General features: G+C 38.2%; 1 protein-coding gene and 1 pseudogene across 1 annotated transcript in view; one reads left to right on the forward strand and one right to left on the reverse strand.

Moving 5' to 3' along the window:
* The window catches only part of TPH2 (tryptophan hydroxylase 2), a 98,612-nt gene extending 94,090 nt beyond the window's left edge, over positions 1 to 4,522 (reverse strand). The window contains exons 1-2 of the mRNA XM_036301652.1: positions 4,258 to 4,522; positions 1,742 to 1,894 (exon numbers count right to left, since the gene is read on the reverse strand). Coding sequence (XP_036157545.1) covers positions 1,742 to 1,894; positions 4,258 to 4,362 — 258 coding nt within the window. The 5' untranslated portion in view covers positions 4,363 to 4,522. The remainder of the gene's footprint in view (positions 1 to 1,741; positions 1,895 to 4,257) is intronic.
* A 415-nt stretch (positions 4,523 to 4,937) lies between these two features.
* Positions 4,938 to 6,890, forward strand: LOC118650613 (annotated as a pseudogene).
* Positions 6,891 to 15,996: the final 9,106 nt, after the last annotated feature.

The raw sequence follows: 15,996 nt of genomic DNA on the forward strand, positions 1-15,996 counted from the left end.
TGATGGATTTCAGGAGTAAAAGTCTCCTTACAATAAGGTGTTTGAGTGATGGCAGCAATTTAATACTTGAACCTCAGGTTTAAATTTCCCCGGGGATGTAGTCTTCCTTTCCCCTGAATTAACTGAAGACTTAAGTTCTCCTCTCACCCTAACCCACCCCCAAAAAAGCAGGCCCCTCCCCATCACTCCAAATGGCACTCTGATTATCAGCACGATTCCTGGCACAGGAGCAGGAGAGGTGGTTTCCAGTGCCAATCAAACAGCATCCTCCTCGGCATAAAGAAACTAGTCCTGCAACTAGGAAAGGAAATGCCATAATTCTGTTTTGATTAACCTTTGCGCTAATGCCACATTTTCTAAACTGGCCGATGATAAAGGTGAGACTAATATGAAGTTCAAAGTTCAAGAGTCTTCACGCAGATTGTGTCCCTTTGGACTTTTAATGTCCTCTGCTTGAAGCCGAGTGGGTATTTTGTAGACAAGGGAACTGAGGTCCAGATGGGTTAAGTGGTTTAGCTAAGACCCCATGACTAGCTGATGGCCAAGTGAAAACGCAGGGTTGCTAACTTTTTCTCCAGCGTTTTCTCCACGGCACCCAGCTGTCTAATTGAATTGCCCTGCCATTGGGCATGTATGCAGACAGCGCTGGATGATATAATTATGTGTAAAATATTTCCCCAGATTTCCATTACAACTGTTTATGGTGCCTGAGCCTTTCTCCAAGGTCAAAAGAGAACAAGGAAATATTTGCCAAATCGGGCTGCTAATTCCCCCTCTACAGTCATCAAAGAGACATTACAATAATGCCTCATATCTGTACACTTGACCAAGCATTTTCACTCATATTATTTCATCACAACAACCTTGTTAGGTAGGAAGAATTATTGCTATTTCACAAATGAAGAAATTGAACATAGGAAGCAGCTATGATTTAGCCAAGCCAGGAGAACACAGGTCTGAATCCTCTGACTGTAATTCCATCTTTTCACTGCACTAGGAGCCCCCGGCACCTCAAAGAGATCGGCACCCTATCTTATCTAATCAGCAGCCCCCATAATGCATTTGTAAAGGAGGGTGCCTTCTGAAGAGTAGAGGAACCATCGGGTATGCCCTGGCAAGCAGGCAGTAGTTTTTCTGGATTTTTCTAACCTCATTCTCAACCAGGCTCTTTCTTCAATGTTTAAATCACCCATTAGGGCCTGGGGAAAAACAAGGCTACTGCATTTCCTTAAGCGAAAGAGAGAACTTAGATATAAGGAAAGTGACTCATCTTTTTACAAGTGGCAAGTTCATGAAACAAGGAGGCTGAGGGGAATACCAAATGCTTATACTCGGGCATCTCGTTTTATGCAGTAAATGTGCTTCCAAGACGGGCATGATTCAAATGTCAAATCAAATCGGGCTGCAGGCTCTTAATATTTAAAGAGATCCTGGCTCTTTTTGTGTTTGTATTTCCAGGTGTGAGGCTCACATTTTTTTAATCACTAACTGCTTCACCTGGCAACAGTCTGCAGAATTACTAGTAGGCTAACTCTGAATTCATAAAACATTGTTCCCACGAATCTGCTCATCTCATTGCTTGGCAGACCAACTCTCCTTGTGGAGCCTTGTGAAGTTTGTTTTCTTTGAACCTTTCAACACAGTATCCAGAAATAACTCAGTCATGTTTTGTAACAGACGACAGGTTTGTAACCAGGCGCACAGTCACTTTTAAAGATATGTAGTGATAGTTTACATTCACCTGAAAGAGTTTCAGCGCTTTGACCAATCCACCAACTTCATTTTTCAAAGAGAATACAACTGCCGTCTTGCCACTTTCAGTAGCAGTTTCACTTTTGCTGCTTGCCTTGTTGCCTTTCTTATCATCATGCTTGCCAGAGTTTGCTTTATTTAGCTTTAAGAAGGTAGAAACACACACATGCACACATATTAGTTAGGATTCCAAAGTTCTCTTTCTCAGTTTTGTTTTGTTTTTCCAGAGATTCCATTCATATGCTGGAAGCCCCAGGAATCATATAAACTCAAGAAGCTGCTATGTCAGTTCACAACTTTGGATCCTAAATGTTGGTCTAATTGGCTCTGGGAAACTATTTTCCACTGCTCTAAGACATCATCCAGTGGTTGCAATTAAAAGAGGGGCCAGATTTGATCCACTTTAAGAGCAACAAACATCTGACTATCATAAAGTAAAAAAATCTCATATATGAATAATACCTGCCTTTCTAAGTTTACTTTACAGCATAAAATGGGAACTGTTAGCCTAGTTGACCCATATGAAAACTATATTATTACTAAATACAACACAAAGAAGACCAAATGTATATTTTTCACAATAATTTTAGTTTCAATTAAATATTAAAAACAGAGTATTCTTTTTATTCTGAAATATGTCCAGACATGCACTGTCATTGATAACCTCACTTTCTGCAGTTAGGTCCACATGGCCAATGGGTATCTATCTACAGAAGTTCAGCACAAAGGGAAAAAATCAGAAAAGGGGTGTGGAGAGAGGGGGAGAGAGAGAGAGAGAGAGAGAGAGAGAGAGAGAGAGAGAGAGAGAGAGAGAGAGAGAGAACTACCTAATCATTAGACACAAAGAGTAGAATCTGAGAAACTGAAAAAGACTAACACTTTATTAGCCATTCAAGAGACTATATATATGACTAAGTAATGATTACTAGTCCTTTTGGCTAAAGATACAAATGGCAGATTCCAGAAACTCAGGTCACATTGTCAGAAATGCAGAATAAAAAAAAGCTTGAAACTTTAATTTGACAAAGCAAACCTAGGGTGTACTCTTTTGTACATGCAAATGAGGAATTGGGTAAACAGAGAACTTTATCCCTGACAAAACCCTTTTTCAATACAATCTCGCCAATCTATTAGTTCCTCATGAAACTGAGGAAAGTACCTTAGACATGGAACCCAATGAATAGTGATTTGCCATGTCTTCCTCTGTTTTCTCTACTGGCTTTATTTTCTCGTGTTAGTATTGTCTCACTCACTAGATTTTTATATCCATACAAATATTTTATTACTTATGACTTAAGGGAGAAAAATGTTTAATGCAGATATTGGAGTTTGATAGCATGTTGTCATTAAAAGTTCAAATGTTGCAGTACTCTCACCATCTGCCTCCTCCTCACCACCTAACACAGAGATCTTAGATATTTAAGTAGCATAACTCTGAGTTTTCTTTGTTTTCTTTCTAGCATTACAAGATAACTTCAAAATTCCTCCATGCAATATCTCATCCAAATATTCATAATATTTAAATGTTAGAAAATCTATGTTTAAGTTTTTTGGTCTTATTTTTGCATATTGATTTAAATAGTTCTACAAAACTTGCCCTGATTACTTTTCAACATTTTTAGCAGTAATAATACACCAGTACAATACAACCCTCTGGCACGGAGTTGGAGCTACAATATTAAAACAGATTTTTCTATGATACAGACTGAATTATTATTGGTTGATAAAGTCTAATAGTACAATAATGAAATATCATTTAATATTTTTAATGACTAAAAATATGAATACATTTTTCTTTCAGTGTCTTTTTTTAAATTAAATTCCATGGCTATTACCTCAAATCAGAATCTAAAATCCTGCAAAATATTACTTTTTATTCTCTTAATCTTTAAATATAAAAACTATCTTAAATATTGAAACAAGTGGTGTGTTGCTTTCATATTCCATCAATTAAACTGAATAAAATGGAGTACTGAGCAATGCAGGAAAACTGTTGAAAGGAACTCAATCTTTCTTTTAATCCAATAGCCAATACCTATAGAGTAAAGGAGAAAAGATTACTTCTGTGTTTGAAGGTCAGGCTCTGTAGTTGGAATTGGGTATAGGAGATGCAGTAATCTTTCAGGAACCCTGAAAATCTATTTCATTTCTTCTCCCTGTTCCCTCTCATAATAAATGGCCTTGCAAAATTCTACACACTTTTTGGGGTGTGGGTGTACGACATTGGCCTATATAACCTTTCGTTGATGTTCAGGACCTTCTTTGCTTTCTATTTATACGTTCTGAGGAAAAGAAGTTTAGCATGTAGCCATCAGTACACCTGCTCTACTTTATGGAGAGAGAAGGAAGACTGGAGGCAGACAGGAGGGAGGCAGGGTACACAGAGGAAGGAGTTGAGGTGTGTGCTTACTCTACACCAGGTGTCCATATGACAATATGGCAGGATGAGACCATTGCTACCCTAGAAAATACTCTCTAGACTAGTCCCAGACACTCAGTACTCACTGTTAAGCTGCCAAGTAGCTGATGCTCTTCGGGCACCGCTGAATCCAAGGAAAACCCTCTCCTTGCCCAGTATTTACTGGAAAACATCATCATTGCCGGCTGCATGGATCCCGATGTAATTTTCTTTCTCTGCAGCAGGGGGGACTAGAGGGGTAGCAGCTGCGCTGGTGGAGATTGAGAAAGGAGCCTGAGAACAGCAGCCCGCTCGGGGCGCTGTCCAGAACCCTGGTGCTGAAGAGCAATGTGAATCCTCCCCTCCCAGGGCTCCTTTATATGAGTGACTGGGGACTGATGGAAGGCTGATTAGAAAGAAACTCATTTCTGGCTGTTGATGGTCACGGTCAGATTACAGACCTGAAGCCTGGGGTTATCTGTGCTCATGATGCGATTTGTTTCATAGGTCGAGTAGCCGTTTGGACGTGGGTGATGGAGAACAATACATAATAGGGTGTTATTTGTGAAAGAAAATATCTGTCGCCTGATGTTAGCTCTCATTTCTCAAACCCACTACTGGCAAGTTAACCTCAGCCTTTAGGTGACTATGAATTCAAAGATTTTGTGCTTTCTTTTCAAAAGAAGGAAAAATTTTTGAGACAAATCAGCACTGCTGAATCCCTAAGCCATTTTATTTTATATGAATAAGCTTTTTCTGATTTGATGTGTTGTGTGTGGACGTGTGCATGTGTGATGGCTTTCATAAAGGTACTGCTTTGCAATTGTGTGATGCCATTTTGTGGTAATAGGCAATTGTAAAGAAAATGTGAGGCTTTGATTTAGCCACACATACATAGATTAGCCATATGCTTGACTAACCAAATAGATATAGCTGAGACACTAACCCTAGGATCTTTCTCACAAAGTGAAAAGGAAAGGAAGAAAAATGCCCATTCAGTCATTCTTTTGATGCTATTGATGGTTAGTGAATTTTTTAAAAAAAATTTTCTTTATTGATTAAGGTATTACATATGGTTAGTGAATTTTTCCTTTCCACTTGTAACTAGATCAAATCCAACAATTCAATTTGAAATGCATATCAATTGATATACTTATTCAAACTTTCAGAAGTCATGAAATTCATTTATTGCCACCTTCTTGAGGGGTGGATGGATGACTCTTGACCAAATGCAGTTGTTTGCCTGCAAAACTAACCAAAGCCTGGGGCTGACACTGCTTGTTGACATAGAAAAGAATATTAAACATCTCAAAACAGAAATAGATGAACTAATTATTAACTGAATTTTCATTGTTCCTGGAGTCTTGAGGGTGAACATTATTTTATCTAATTTTGGAAATACTATTTGACTTGCATTTTCTCTAAAAATCATTTCTGACCAGCTAAGAGGAAATTCAAGTTTAAATACATCAACTGAAATAATGGTAACATTAACTAATATTCCTGAGTGCTTAGCATTTTTAAATTTCTATTCTAAGCATATTTTTTAGGTAAAATAGAGATTCACCATCACAAAAGCACCTACAAGACAGAAACTATTGTTTACATTTTACATATGAAGAAACTAAGGCACAAAGAATTTAGGTTCATCCAATTAAAGAGTAATTGAGGCAGTGTATAAATTCATGTAGTCTGGCTCCAAAATCCATTGCTCTCAACTATTACATTAGATAGCTTCTTGAATATTCCAAACAAGGAAAAACATCTTAACAAAAATAAAAAAACTAAACTCAAGAAACCATACATAGATTATTTCAGCAAAACAGGGTTTGGGAAGATGTGTAATTCAACAAAGATTTGTTTAGCACTCACTTTGTGTTCGGCATTGAAACTGAATCCTAGGATGCAGGATGAATGAAATACAGTGCCTACCTTCTAGAATATCACAGACTAGCTGAAAAACCATACATGCAAATAAATAAGTGAACAAAATATGTTTACTTCATAGGGAAACATTAAAGAATAAGGGAGAGAGTGCTTAATGCTACCTTAGGGGAGTCAGAAGAGGCTTGTAGGAGGTGTGCCCTCACTGGGATAGAGCATCGGCCTGCAGACTCAAGGGTCCCAGGTTCGGTTCTGGTCAAAGGCACATGCCTGGGTTGCGGGCTCAGTCTAACATGCAGGAGGCAGCTAATCAATGATTCCCTCTCATCATTGATATTTCCATCTCTCCCTTCCTCTCTGAAATCAATAAAAATATATTTTAAAAAATAAAAGTGAGTTTGTGTTGTCAGAAGGGAACGGGAAATGATCAGAGACATATTTCATCTACAGAAAACAGTATAAGAAAATATGGGGGTCTGAGCAGCTTGGGCAGCCGGAAAAGTGGCAGCAGCCAGGCAGCCCAGGTTCTCGCAGTCACTAGGTGCGCTGCGGCCCTCAGGCACCCAGCACATGCCCGCCCCACTGCTACAACGCCCAAGAGGAAGGTCAGCTCTGCCAAAGGGTCAGCCAAGGAGGAGCCCAAGAGGAGGTCGGTGAGGTGGTCAGCCAAACCTGCTCCTGCAAAAGTGGAAACATAGCCCAAAAAGGGAGTCAGACAAGGGTAAATCTGCAAAGGGAAAGCAGGCCAAAGTGACTGACTAGGAACCTAAAAGGAGAGCTACCTGCGGAAAATGGAGGAACTAAATATGAGGAGAGTCCAACCTCAGATGAAGCAGGAGAAGCCAAGTCTGATTAATGTCATAGCCAGCCGTGGGCAAACTACGGCCCACGGGCCAGATCCGGCACGTTTGAAATGAATAAAACTAAAAAAAAACAAAAGACCGTACCCTTTTATGTAATGATGTTTACTTTGAATTTATATTAGTTCACACAAACACTCCATCCATGCTTTTGTTCCGGCCCTCCGGTCCAGTTTAAGAACCCATTGTGGCCCTCGAGTCAAAAAGTTTGCCCACCCCTGTTAGACCATGTTTTATCAGTGGTCCCCGTCTCCCTTCTTGTCAATCCAGAACAATATTTTTATCAATTATTTTACAAATGTAAATATTTTAGTAGCCCTAGAAACATTTTTAAGGAGGGAATTCCACCTCATCTTATTTTTTTAAGTGTAAATGCTTTTTTATTTTAAGAGGTGAAATCATTTGCTGGTTGTTTATTTTTTGCTACAACGAGAAAATAGTGGGATATTGTGTTGCAGAAGACCGGAGAAGAACCAAGCAATGCTTAGAGAGATGGAGTTACATTTATTATTATTATTACACGCGGGCCCAGAGAAAAATGTCTCTAGAATTCTGGGCGAAGTCACACAGGAAGTTCCCTGTATTTATACCTTTTTACCCTCTTTGTCTCCCAAATATGGGGTTTTTCCAGTTCCCTTTGCAAGTTCTTAAAGAGCCCTATGTGCTGGGGCTTTGAGATCTCAAAGGCTTGGCCTGGTGCCAGAAATGATAACTTCGTCTGGGGAAGGTTTATGACTTCTCTGGAACAGGGAGTAGTCTTATTTCTTTATTATTTAAGCAAGCAAGCATTTACAGAACCCAAAATAGCAGGCTTAAAATTTCAAACAGCAGTTTTTATATAAGATGGATGCTTCAATTGAATATGGGAGGCTTTGTCTTGGGTGTCAGCTTAACTTTCCATAGATGGGGCAGTTCTATGTCCTATACTACAAAGCATACTAAATGGCAATTTAGAGTCAGTCGTGCATTTGCTATGTCTTGAACATTTTAAATTATTTCTATTCACATGTTTTGGGTAGAATTGTTTCCTTAAAAACAAACAAAACACTTCTTGATCTTGGTTCTCTCTTCCAGAATTTTGTGCATCTTTGATGTGGTAGTCATTTTCCTAGTAACTTTGTTAATGTGCTGCAAAAGATTGAAAATTTGATAATGTAGTATATATGATATTAAATTGTAAATTAGTGGGGCTTTGATGTAACAGTGTATCAACATTTAAAGATATTGGTACTTGATACTCTATTAAGGAAAATTAGCCTCAAAAATTTTAAGCTAGAAAGTCACTGGAGTAACAGTTTAGAAATGAATAGCTCAGGTGACTTTACAATTTGGTACACATGTTCAGAATTGTGTACAAATTGAAATGTTTGTGTACTGATCCTCAAAACAAACAATAAAATCTCAATTATGAAAAAAAAAAAAGAAAACACGGAAAGCATAGTGTTTACTCAACAATGGTAGGGAATGGTTTGGAGGCAGGGGTGTCCAGTGAGAGATAAGGCTGAAGAGGAAAGCAGGGCCTATATCCTGATAAACCTTGAATGGCATTGGTGGGCTTTGCACTTCACCTCATTCTTCAAGTGAAAAAGAATGATTGAAAGGGTTTTCTGCAAGACAATAGCATAACCATATTGGTATTTTTAAAAAGTAGCAGCCTGGAGGAGGACTACAAGACTGAAAGACATAAACCACTTAGGACTTGAAATAGTCCAGCCAGGAGAAGACACCTGGCCTCGTATTTAGGAGAACCACATATTTAGACTCCAGCCAGGTAATGGGATTAAATGTCCACGGACTAATAGTCACTATAATTTCCATACTACTAAAAATGCTCAATGCAGACATGGCTTGTGATTATTTTAATTTTTATGATTATTTGCTATATTGGCGAAGAAAATTGACTTGAGAATGATCAGACTTCATTTATAAGTAAAATATATCTTATACTAGTGTTCTCATTGTCTTTCTAACAACTTTCATAAAGGGAAATTGATAAAAGGCCAGCATAGTTAAGCCCAATTTGAAGGGTATAAAACTGAAGCACAAAAAGGATAATGATGTATTTTAGGATCAGTGAGCCAGTAGCTCAGATGAAACCAGAAAACAGTTCAGATTTGAAACCAAAATTACCCCCGTCAACAGGAAACAAACCGAACGGTGCCCCAAGGCTGTTTCTGTAGGATAGAATGTTTGGGGAAGAAAACCACAGCTTTAGATGAAAAAAAGATGGCCTGTGGCAGTATCTATTTGGTTGCCATCAGATAATAATGATAGCATTTATTAAGGTTTAATCATGCCAGGCACTCCGTATTAAACATTTTATATGTACTCCACTTAGTCCTCACAACTAGGGTAGTATTTTTCCCACCTACAAATGAGAAACCAGGGGCTCAGAGAATGGTTATGATCACAAAACTAAGGAGCAACTTAGTCAAATCCATGACTAGCTGACTCCATAACCTGTGTCAAAACCCAAATAGCTTAACCCTTCTGTTTCACGTTCATACGTACAGGGGACATTTTCTGTAATGATCAATTCCATCAATTTGATTGAATTCCCCCAGTCCCCGCCCCCGACATCTGACTCCTGGAACTCATAGAATAAACTCTCCCTCTATGCCAAGAACATAAAGTATAAAGTGACCCAAGCATCCACACTCCACCTTAAGCCACCTCAAACCCCTTGAGGAAACAATGTAAAAGAAACTGTTTTTTAGTTCAGAAATACCACTTGTTACTGGTTATTATTATTATTACCAGTTACCATTACTATTTATCCAAAAGTACCACGTCTTGTTACCAGTCCCAAGTCTGTGTGCCTGAGGCTTCAAAGGAACCTCAGAATTTGGAACAAGGCAAGGTTTATTGATCAAGAAGGCACCAACCACAAAGCTGGGAGCCCTAGTAGTTCCTAAAATACACCTTAAGAAAGTACAGGGGCCCTAGCCAGTTTGGCTCAGTAGATAGAGCACCTGCCTATGGACTGAAGGGTCTCGGGTTTGATTCCAGTCAAGGGCACATGCCCAGGTTGTGGGCTCGATTCCCAGTACGGGGTGTGCAGGAGGCAGCCGATCCATGTTTCTGTCATCATTGATGTTTCTCTCTCTTCCATTCTCCCTTCCTCTCTAAAATCATTAAAAATATATGGGGGGGGGGGGGGGATAAAGAAAGTACAGAGTTTAGGCTTCTTTTATGTCAAGAAGAGGGGAAATGGGAGGAGCTATCTTTTAAAACCTCAAGCCCCAAGCAGAATTCCTCTAGTGACTAGCATGTCTAAAGCAGAAGCTATTAGCCTGAAGGCAGTGGGAACAAAGCAGGCTTGAATAAAGCACTTCACTCTGCTACACTATTAGCATAACTCATATTACGTATGTTTACCTAGGTATGGAGCTCTGAATTGTTACCAAGAAACTTTGAGGCAGTGACAGCAGGCAAATGAGGAGAAAAAGTATGCAAAGCTTCTAAGATTTTAAAAAGTTTAACAAAGGATATATATTTTTAAATCTATGGTGATGCTCTCAGATGATGTGAGAGTCCTTAATATAAATTTAGAAAAGAGACTAAGAGGGATCCCCAAGACCCATGGTCGGCAAACCACGGCTCGCGAGCCACATGCGGCTCTTTGGCCCCTTCAGTGTGGTTCTTCCACAAAACACCACATGCGGGCGTGCACATACAGTGCGATTGAAACTTTGTGGCCCATGCGCAGAAGTCGGTATTTTGTGGAAGAGCCGGTATTTTGTGGAAGAGCCACAGTGAAGGGGCCAAAGAGTCGCATGCGGCTCGCGAGCCGCAGTTTGCCGAGCCACAGTTTGCCGACCACTGCCTAGACCAGTGATGGCGAACCTATGACACGCGTGTCAGAGGTGACACGCGAACTCATTTTTTTGGTTTTCTTTGTTAAATGGCATTCAAATATATAAAATAAATATCAAAAATATAAATCTTTGTTTTACTATGGTTGCAAATATCAAAAAATTTCTATATGTGACACAGCACCAGAGTTAAGTTAGGGTTTTTCAAAATGCTGACATGCCGAGCTCAAAAGGTTCGCCATCACTGGCCTAGACCATGGCCTTTCATGGATTCATTCTACACTGTGAAACTCTCAAATGAAATACCCACATGCAAAAGAATGAAACTGGGAGCCACTATCTTACACAATACACAAAAATCAACCCAAAAAAATTAGATTTGGGACATAAATGCTCACAATTATTTGACCCCTCTCACAGAATAAACTTCCATTCTTGTAAATTTTCCTTTTTATTCTAATTCCGAACTACTGAGTTGAAGAGAGAGATGAAAAACTCAGCAATCCAGACATGTGAAAAATATTACAAAATCAAGTTTAGAGAGTAACCAAAAGAAACTTCTGTGGTAAAGAATCTTTTTTTTTGTAAGGAGAGGGTAGATAGGTTCTCATATCTGGAATGATTCCGTTGTAGTCCTGTTAGGGTCACACGAATAAATTAGGAAAAAGGATTCTGCTCAAGCTGAGTAATGGCTCCAGGATTCTGCCATCTAATTCAAACCTCTGAACCTCAGTTGATGCATTTTTTTAAGGTTTTTTTTTTTCTTCTATTGATCTCAGACCCAGGCACATACCCTGACTAGGAATTGAACCATGACCTCCTGTTTCATAGATTGAAGCTCAATCATTGAGCCACGCCAGCTGGGCAGTTGATGCATTCTTATTCCTTAAATTTCCTCCCTAAGATGTGCCTCTGGCAGGACTAACCCATTCATTCCATAAGTTATAGTTTATGAAGCTAGGGTTTCTTTTGTTACCCCTCGTAGGTATAAAATGTCAATGAAAGCGTTTCTTTTCTTCCCTACAGTCGCCAATTGAAACTTCAGCACATCATACTACACTGAAATGGTTAAAGGCTAATTTAAAAAACACTATTAGCTAATAGGATGTGAAAGAAGCTAGTGAGAACCACAAGGCTGAGTTTCTCCTTCTTTGGAAAGTCCAGTAGCTTGTAGATAGAATCCTTAAAAGCTCTGTAAATCAAAAGAATATCTGTCCCAAAGTTATCCAGAAATTGAATTTAAACTGAGCAATTTAACAAAAATGTTTTCTAACTTGCTTTCTTTACACTTTGACATGTGCACAAGAACAACATTATCTTGAATTTTGTCATTTGGGGGGAGAAAGGTGGTGAGGCTATAGGGCCATCTATGTATTTTAATAGCATTACTTCTATTAAGAGTACAAAAAGTACAATTTCACTCAGAAAACTGAACGATTTAAGTCTTGATATATATCATCTATTTATCATCAATGGGTTAGATACTATTAACTACTGATGACTTTCTAGTCTACAAATACTCCTTTTGGCACACTTAGCACTTGACTCAGCTAACAAAAAGCATGTGGCCTATTTTCTTTGGGTGCATCCTGCATACTGTGTCCACCATTGACAACTGCTTGCAGTGTAACTGCTGAGCACTCAGGATGATGTCAGTGGTTTCTAGAGCAAATTGCTTTGCAAAGTGAGCCTACAACTCACCATGAAGACATTCCAGTCCCTTGTACAACCAGGCCAGACATCTAAAGCAATGTAAACACGGCCCAATTTGTGTTTTTATAGTGGTCCACAAACCCACTGGGTCGTTCAGCATACCTCCAATAAGACTAGTGAGGTGTTGGAAAACATCTATTACTGTCACAGTAAAAGCCCATCCATGAGGTTAATAAGTCTTTTTAATTAAAAAAGCTGAACCAGAACTGGACTGCTCATTGATCATAGCTAAGCTTACTGGAATTTGTTCTTTTCATTCTCTCTCTTTTTACACAGAGAGAGATGTGTGAGAAGCAGTATACTACATAGATATTTGAGGAAAAGGAGTGTATGTAATAGCTGAACTATTACATTCTAACTTTAGGCATTGAACTACATTATGTAAATATGGTATTTCTGATTTCTGGCAGTTCTTAGCAAAAGATTTTAATTTTTTTTTACAGTGCGTTCATAAATAGTTTAATTTTCCATGGGCTGTGAGAGTGCTTTGGATAGCCAAAAAGAGTTACAGCAGTCAGTCCAGTCTAACTGCCCTACCCGACCCTACCTTTGCATCTAAGGGCAACAGTTTTTCTCCATGACAAGATGGATAGCCTAAAAAATAAAAGTCTAATAACAAGACAGCATGAAAAATATTTGAAATCAACCATCTTCAAAAAACTACAACTGAAAATCCCCATATTATAAGGACCCACGGAGAGAACAGGCCAAATACACTGCATCATTCAAATGACAGTGTATTCACATTAAAAGCACAGATATTTAGTACCACGTAATGACATTAGGTACTGATGAAAACCTTTCAGAATCATTTCAAATTTAATCGTTTGATGTTTAGAAGAGACATTGAAAATTCATGTTCACAATGTGAAAAGGGGAAATCTACATAAAACAGCAGGTTAAGATGACTGACATCACTTTTTGCTAAAAACGAGAACTAGGGCAAATTCACCTTAGAAAACCAAGGAACTACTTTTAAAAGTTAGGGACTTGACTACCTGACTGACCATAGCCAAACACTAACCTATAAAATACAATACACAATGGCAGTTCTCATTGGGGAGGCTCGGGAACCACTTGAATGCTTGTTAAAATGCAGGTTCCTTGACCTGCCAAAAATTCTGATTCCATAAATCTGAAGTAGAGCCTGGGCATGAATTTTGTTAATATAAACCAAGGGTTTGGAAATGAGCACTCTGAAGATATTTTAATTAATGGAGGTTTAGCATATAAAATTATTAGCATCAGCCATATTATTCTCACATTAAATATTTGTAACACTGGTTCTCAACTTTTGAGAAAACCAGAGAACCTTTTAAGAAATTATGTGACCTTTCCCCCAAAATATGCATGCATACACACAAGACTTCACATCTGGTAAGAAGTTCACGCATCTTCTGGAAACCCCAAGTACAGAAATCCAAGCTAGAATAGCATTACCTTGTTACAAAGTTGCAAGCCGATATTCTAGGTTCTTCAATAAACATTTTGGGTTACTTGTATAAACTACCTTTAATAATGCTCATAGTTACATGAATTTCCCATAAGAATTAGTTGGCATCCATTAAAACCCTTGGAAAAATCAGGTTCAGCAAAAATCACTATCTATCCCAAAAGAATGTTTTCCTTACTCAAAAAACAACTTCAGTCATCACCAAGGCTGAAGTTCCTAAGGTACAGAGATGAAGAATCCTAGACACATAAATCAATCAAATTAGGGATGTTCTTAAATGCAAAAAAGGTTTCCCATACTTATATCAGAAATAAAAAGACTTTTTAAAATTAGACATTACCTGAACTTTAACAACTTTAAATATCACATAACACAGCATATATTTTATGTTATCAAGGTATGAACAGAACATCTTGTTAAAACTAAAAAACAAATCTTTAAAAAGTGAGACTAACAAATTTATCTGAACTATTTCAGCAATCTCAATAGCTGAAGTTTACAAAATATTTGCTAACTGGATTTTGTGAACTCTGATTAAGATTTTATCAAGCAATCACCTCAGCAGAGCACAATAAAAGCCAAAAGAAACAAATGAGACTACATCAAACTAGAAAGCTTTGCACGGTGAAAGAAACCATCAACAAAAGAAAAAGGTAACCCACCAAATGGGAGAAGATATTTGCAAATGACATATGAGATAAGGGGTTAATATCCAAAAAGAGGTGTTCCCCAAAAATGTGTACATATTTCAAATAATTAATTTCACTTTTTCTTTTCAGATTTAACCCACTGAAATTAATTATTCAAAGTGTATATATATTTTTGGGAAACACCCTGTATATAGAGAACTCATACTACTCAACATCAAAAAAATAAATACAAACAGCTCTAGCCACTTTGTCTCAGTGGATAGAGCATCGGCCTGTGCACCAAAAGGTCCTGCATTCAATTCCAGTCAAGGGCACATACCTCAGTTGCAGGCTCCTCCCTGGACTAGGCCCTGGTTGGGGCTCGTGCAGAAGACAACCAATCGATGTGTTTCTCTCACATCAATATTTCTCTTTCCCTCTCTTCCACTCTAAAAATCAATGGGAAAATATCCTTGGGTGATGATTTAAAAATAAAAAAATACAACGAACAGGGATTAAAAAAAATGGACGGGGGGGGGGGGGGGGGGGGGGGGGGGGGGGACAGGGACCAAGATGGCGGCATAGGTAAACACCGGAGATTGCTGCCTCGCACAAAAAAAATGGACAGAGGATCTGAATAGATACTTTTCCAAAGAAGACATACAGATGGCCAATGGACACATAAAAAGATGCTGGACATTACTAATCATCAGGGAAATACAAATCAAAACCAAAACAAGGTTATCACATAACATCTGTCATATTGGTTATTATCTAAAACACACAAATAATAAACGATGGCAAGAATGTGGAGAAAAGGGAACCCTCATGCACTGTTGGTGGGATTGCAAGTTGGTATAGCCATTATGAAAACCAGTATAGAGGTTCATCAAAAAATTAAAAATAGATCTATCATATGACTCAACAACTCCACTTCTGGGTATCTCTCTGAAAACTGTAACACTAATTCAAAAAAGATATATGCACCCCTATGTTCACTTCAGCATTATTTGCAGTAACTACGGTATGGAACCAAACTGTCACTGACAAACGAATCAAGATGTGGTATGTATATATATATATATACATACACACATATACATGTCTACACACACAATGGAGTATTAGCCATAAAAAATAATGAAATCTTTCCATTGTGACATGGATGAACCAAGAGGGTATTATGCTAAATGAAATGTCAGACAATGAAGAACAAATATGGTGTGATTTCACTTACATGTGGAATATAAAAAAACAAAAGAAACAAACTCATAGATATAACAAACTTATGTTTGCCAGAAGGGAAGGAGGTGGAGGGAAAGACTAAAAGGGTGAAGGGGAATAAGAGGCACAAACTTCCAGTTATAAAATAAGTCACAGGGATGTAGTGTATAGCATGGAAAATATAGTCTATAAAATCATAACTTTGTACAGTGACAGTTACTAGACTTAGTGAGATCACTTTGTAAGGTATATAAATGTTGAATCACTT

The sequence above is a fragment of the Myotis myotis genome, unplaced genomic scaffold (genome assembly GCF_014108235.1).
Source record: "Myotis myotis isolate mMyoMyo1 unplaced genomic scaffold, mMyoMyo1.p scaffold_m19_p_3, whole genome shotgun sequence".
Classification (NCBI taxonomy): domain Eukaryota; kingdom Metazoa; phylum Chordata; class Mammalia; order Chiroptera; family Vespertilionidae; genus Myotis; species Myotis myotis.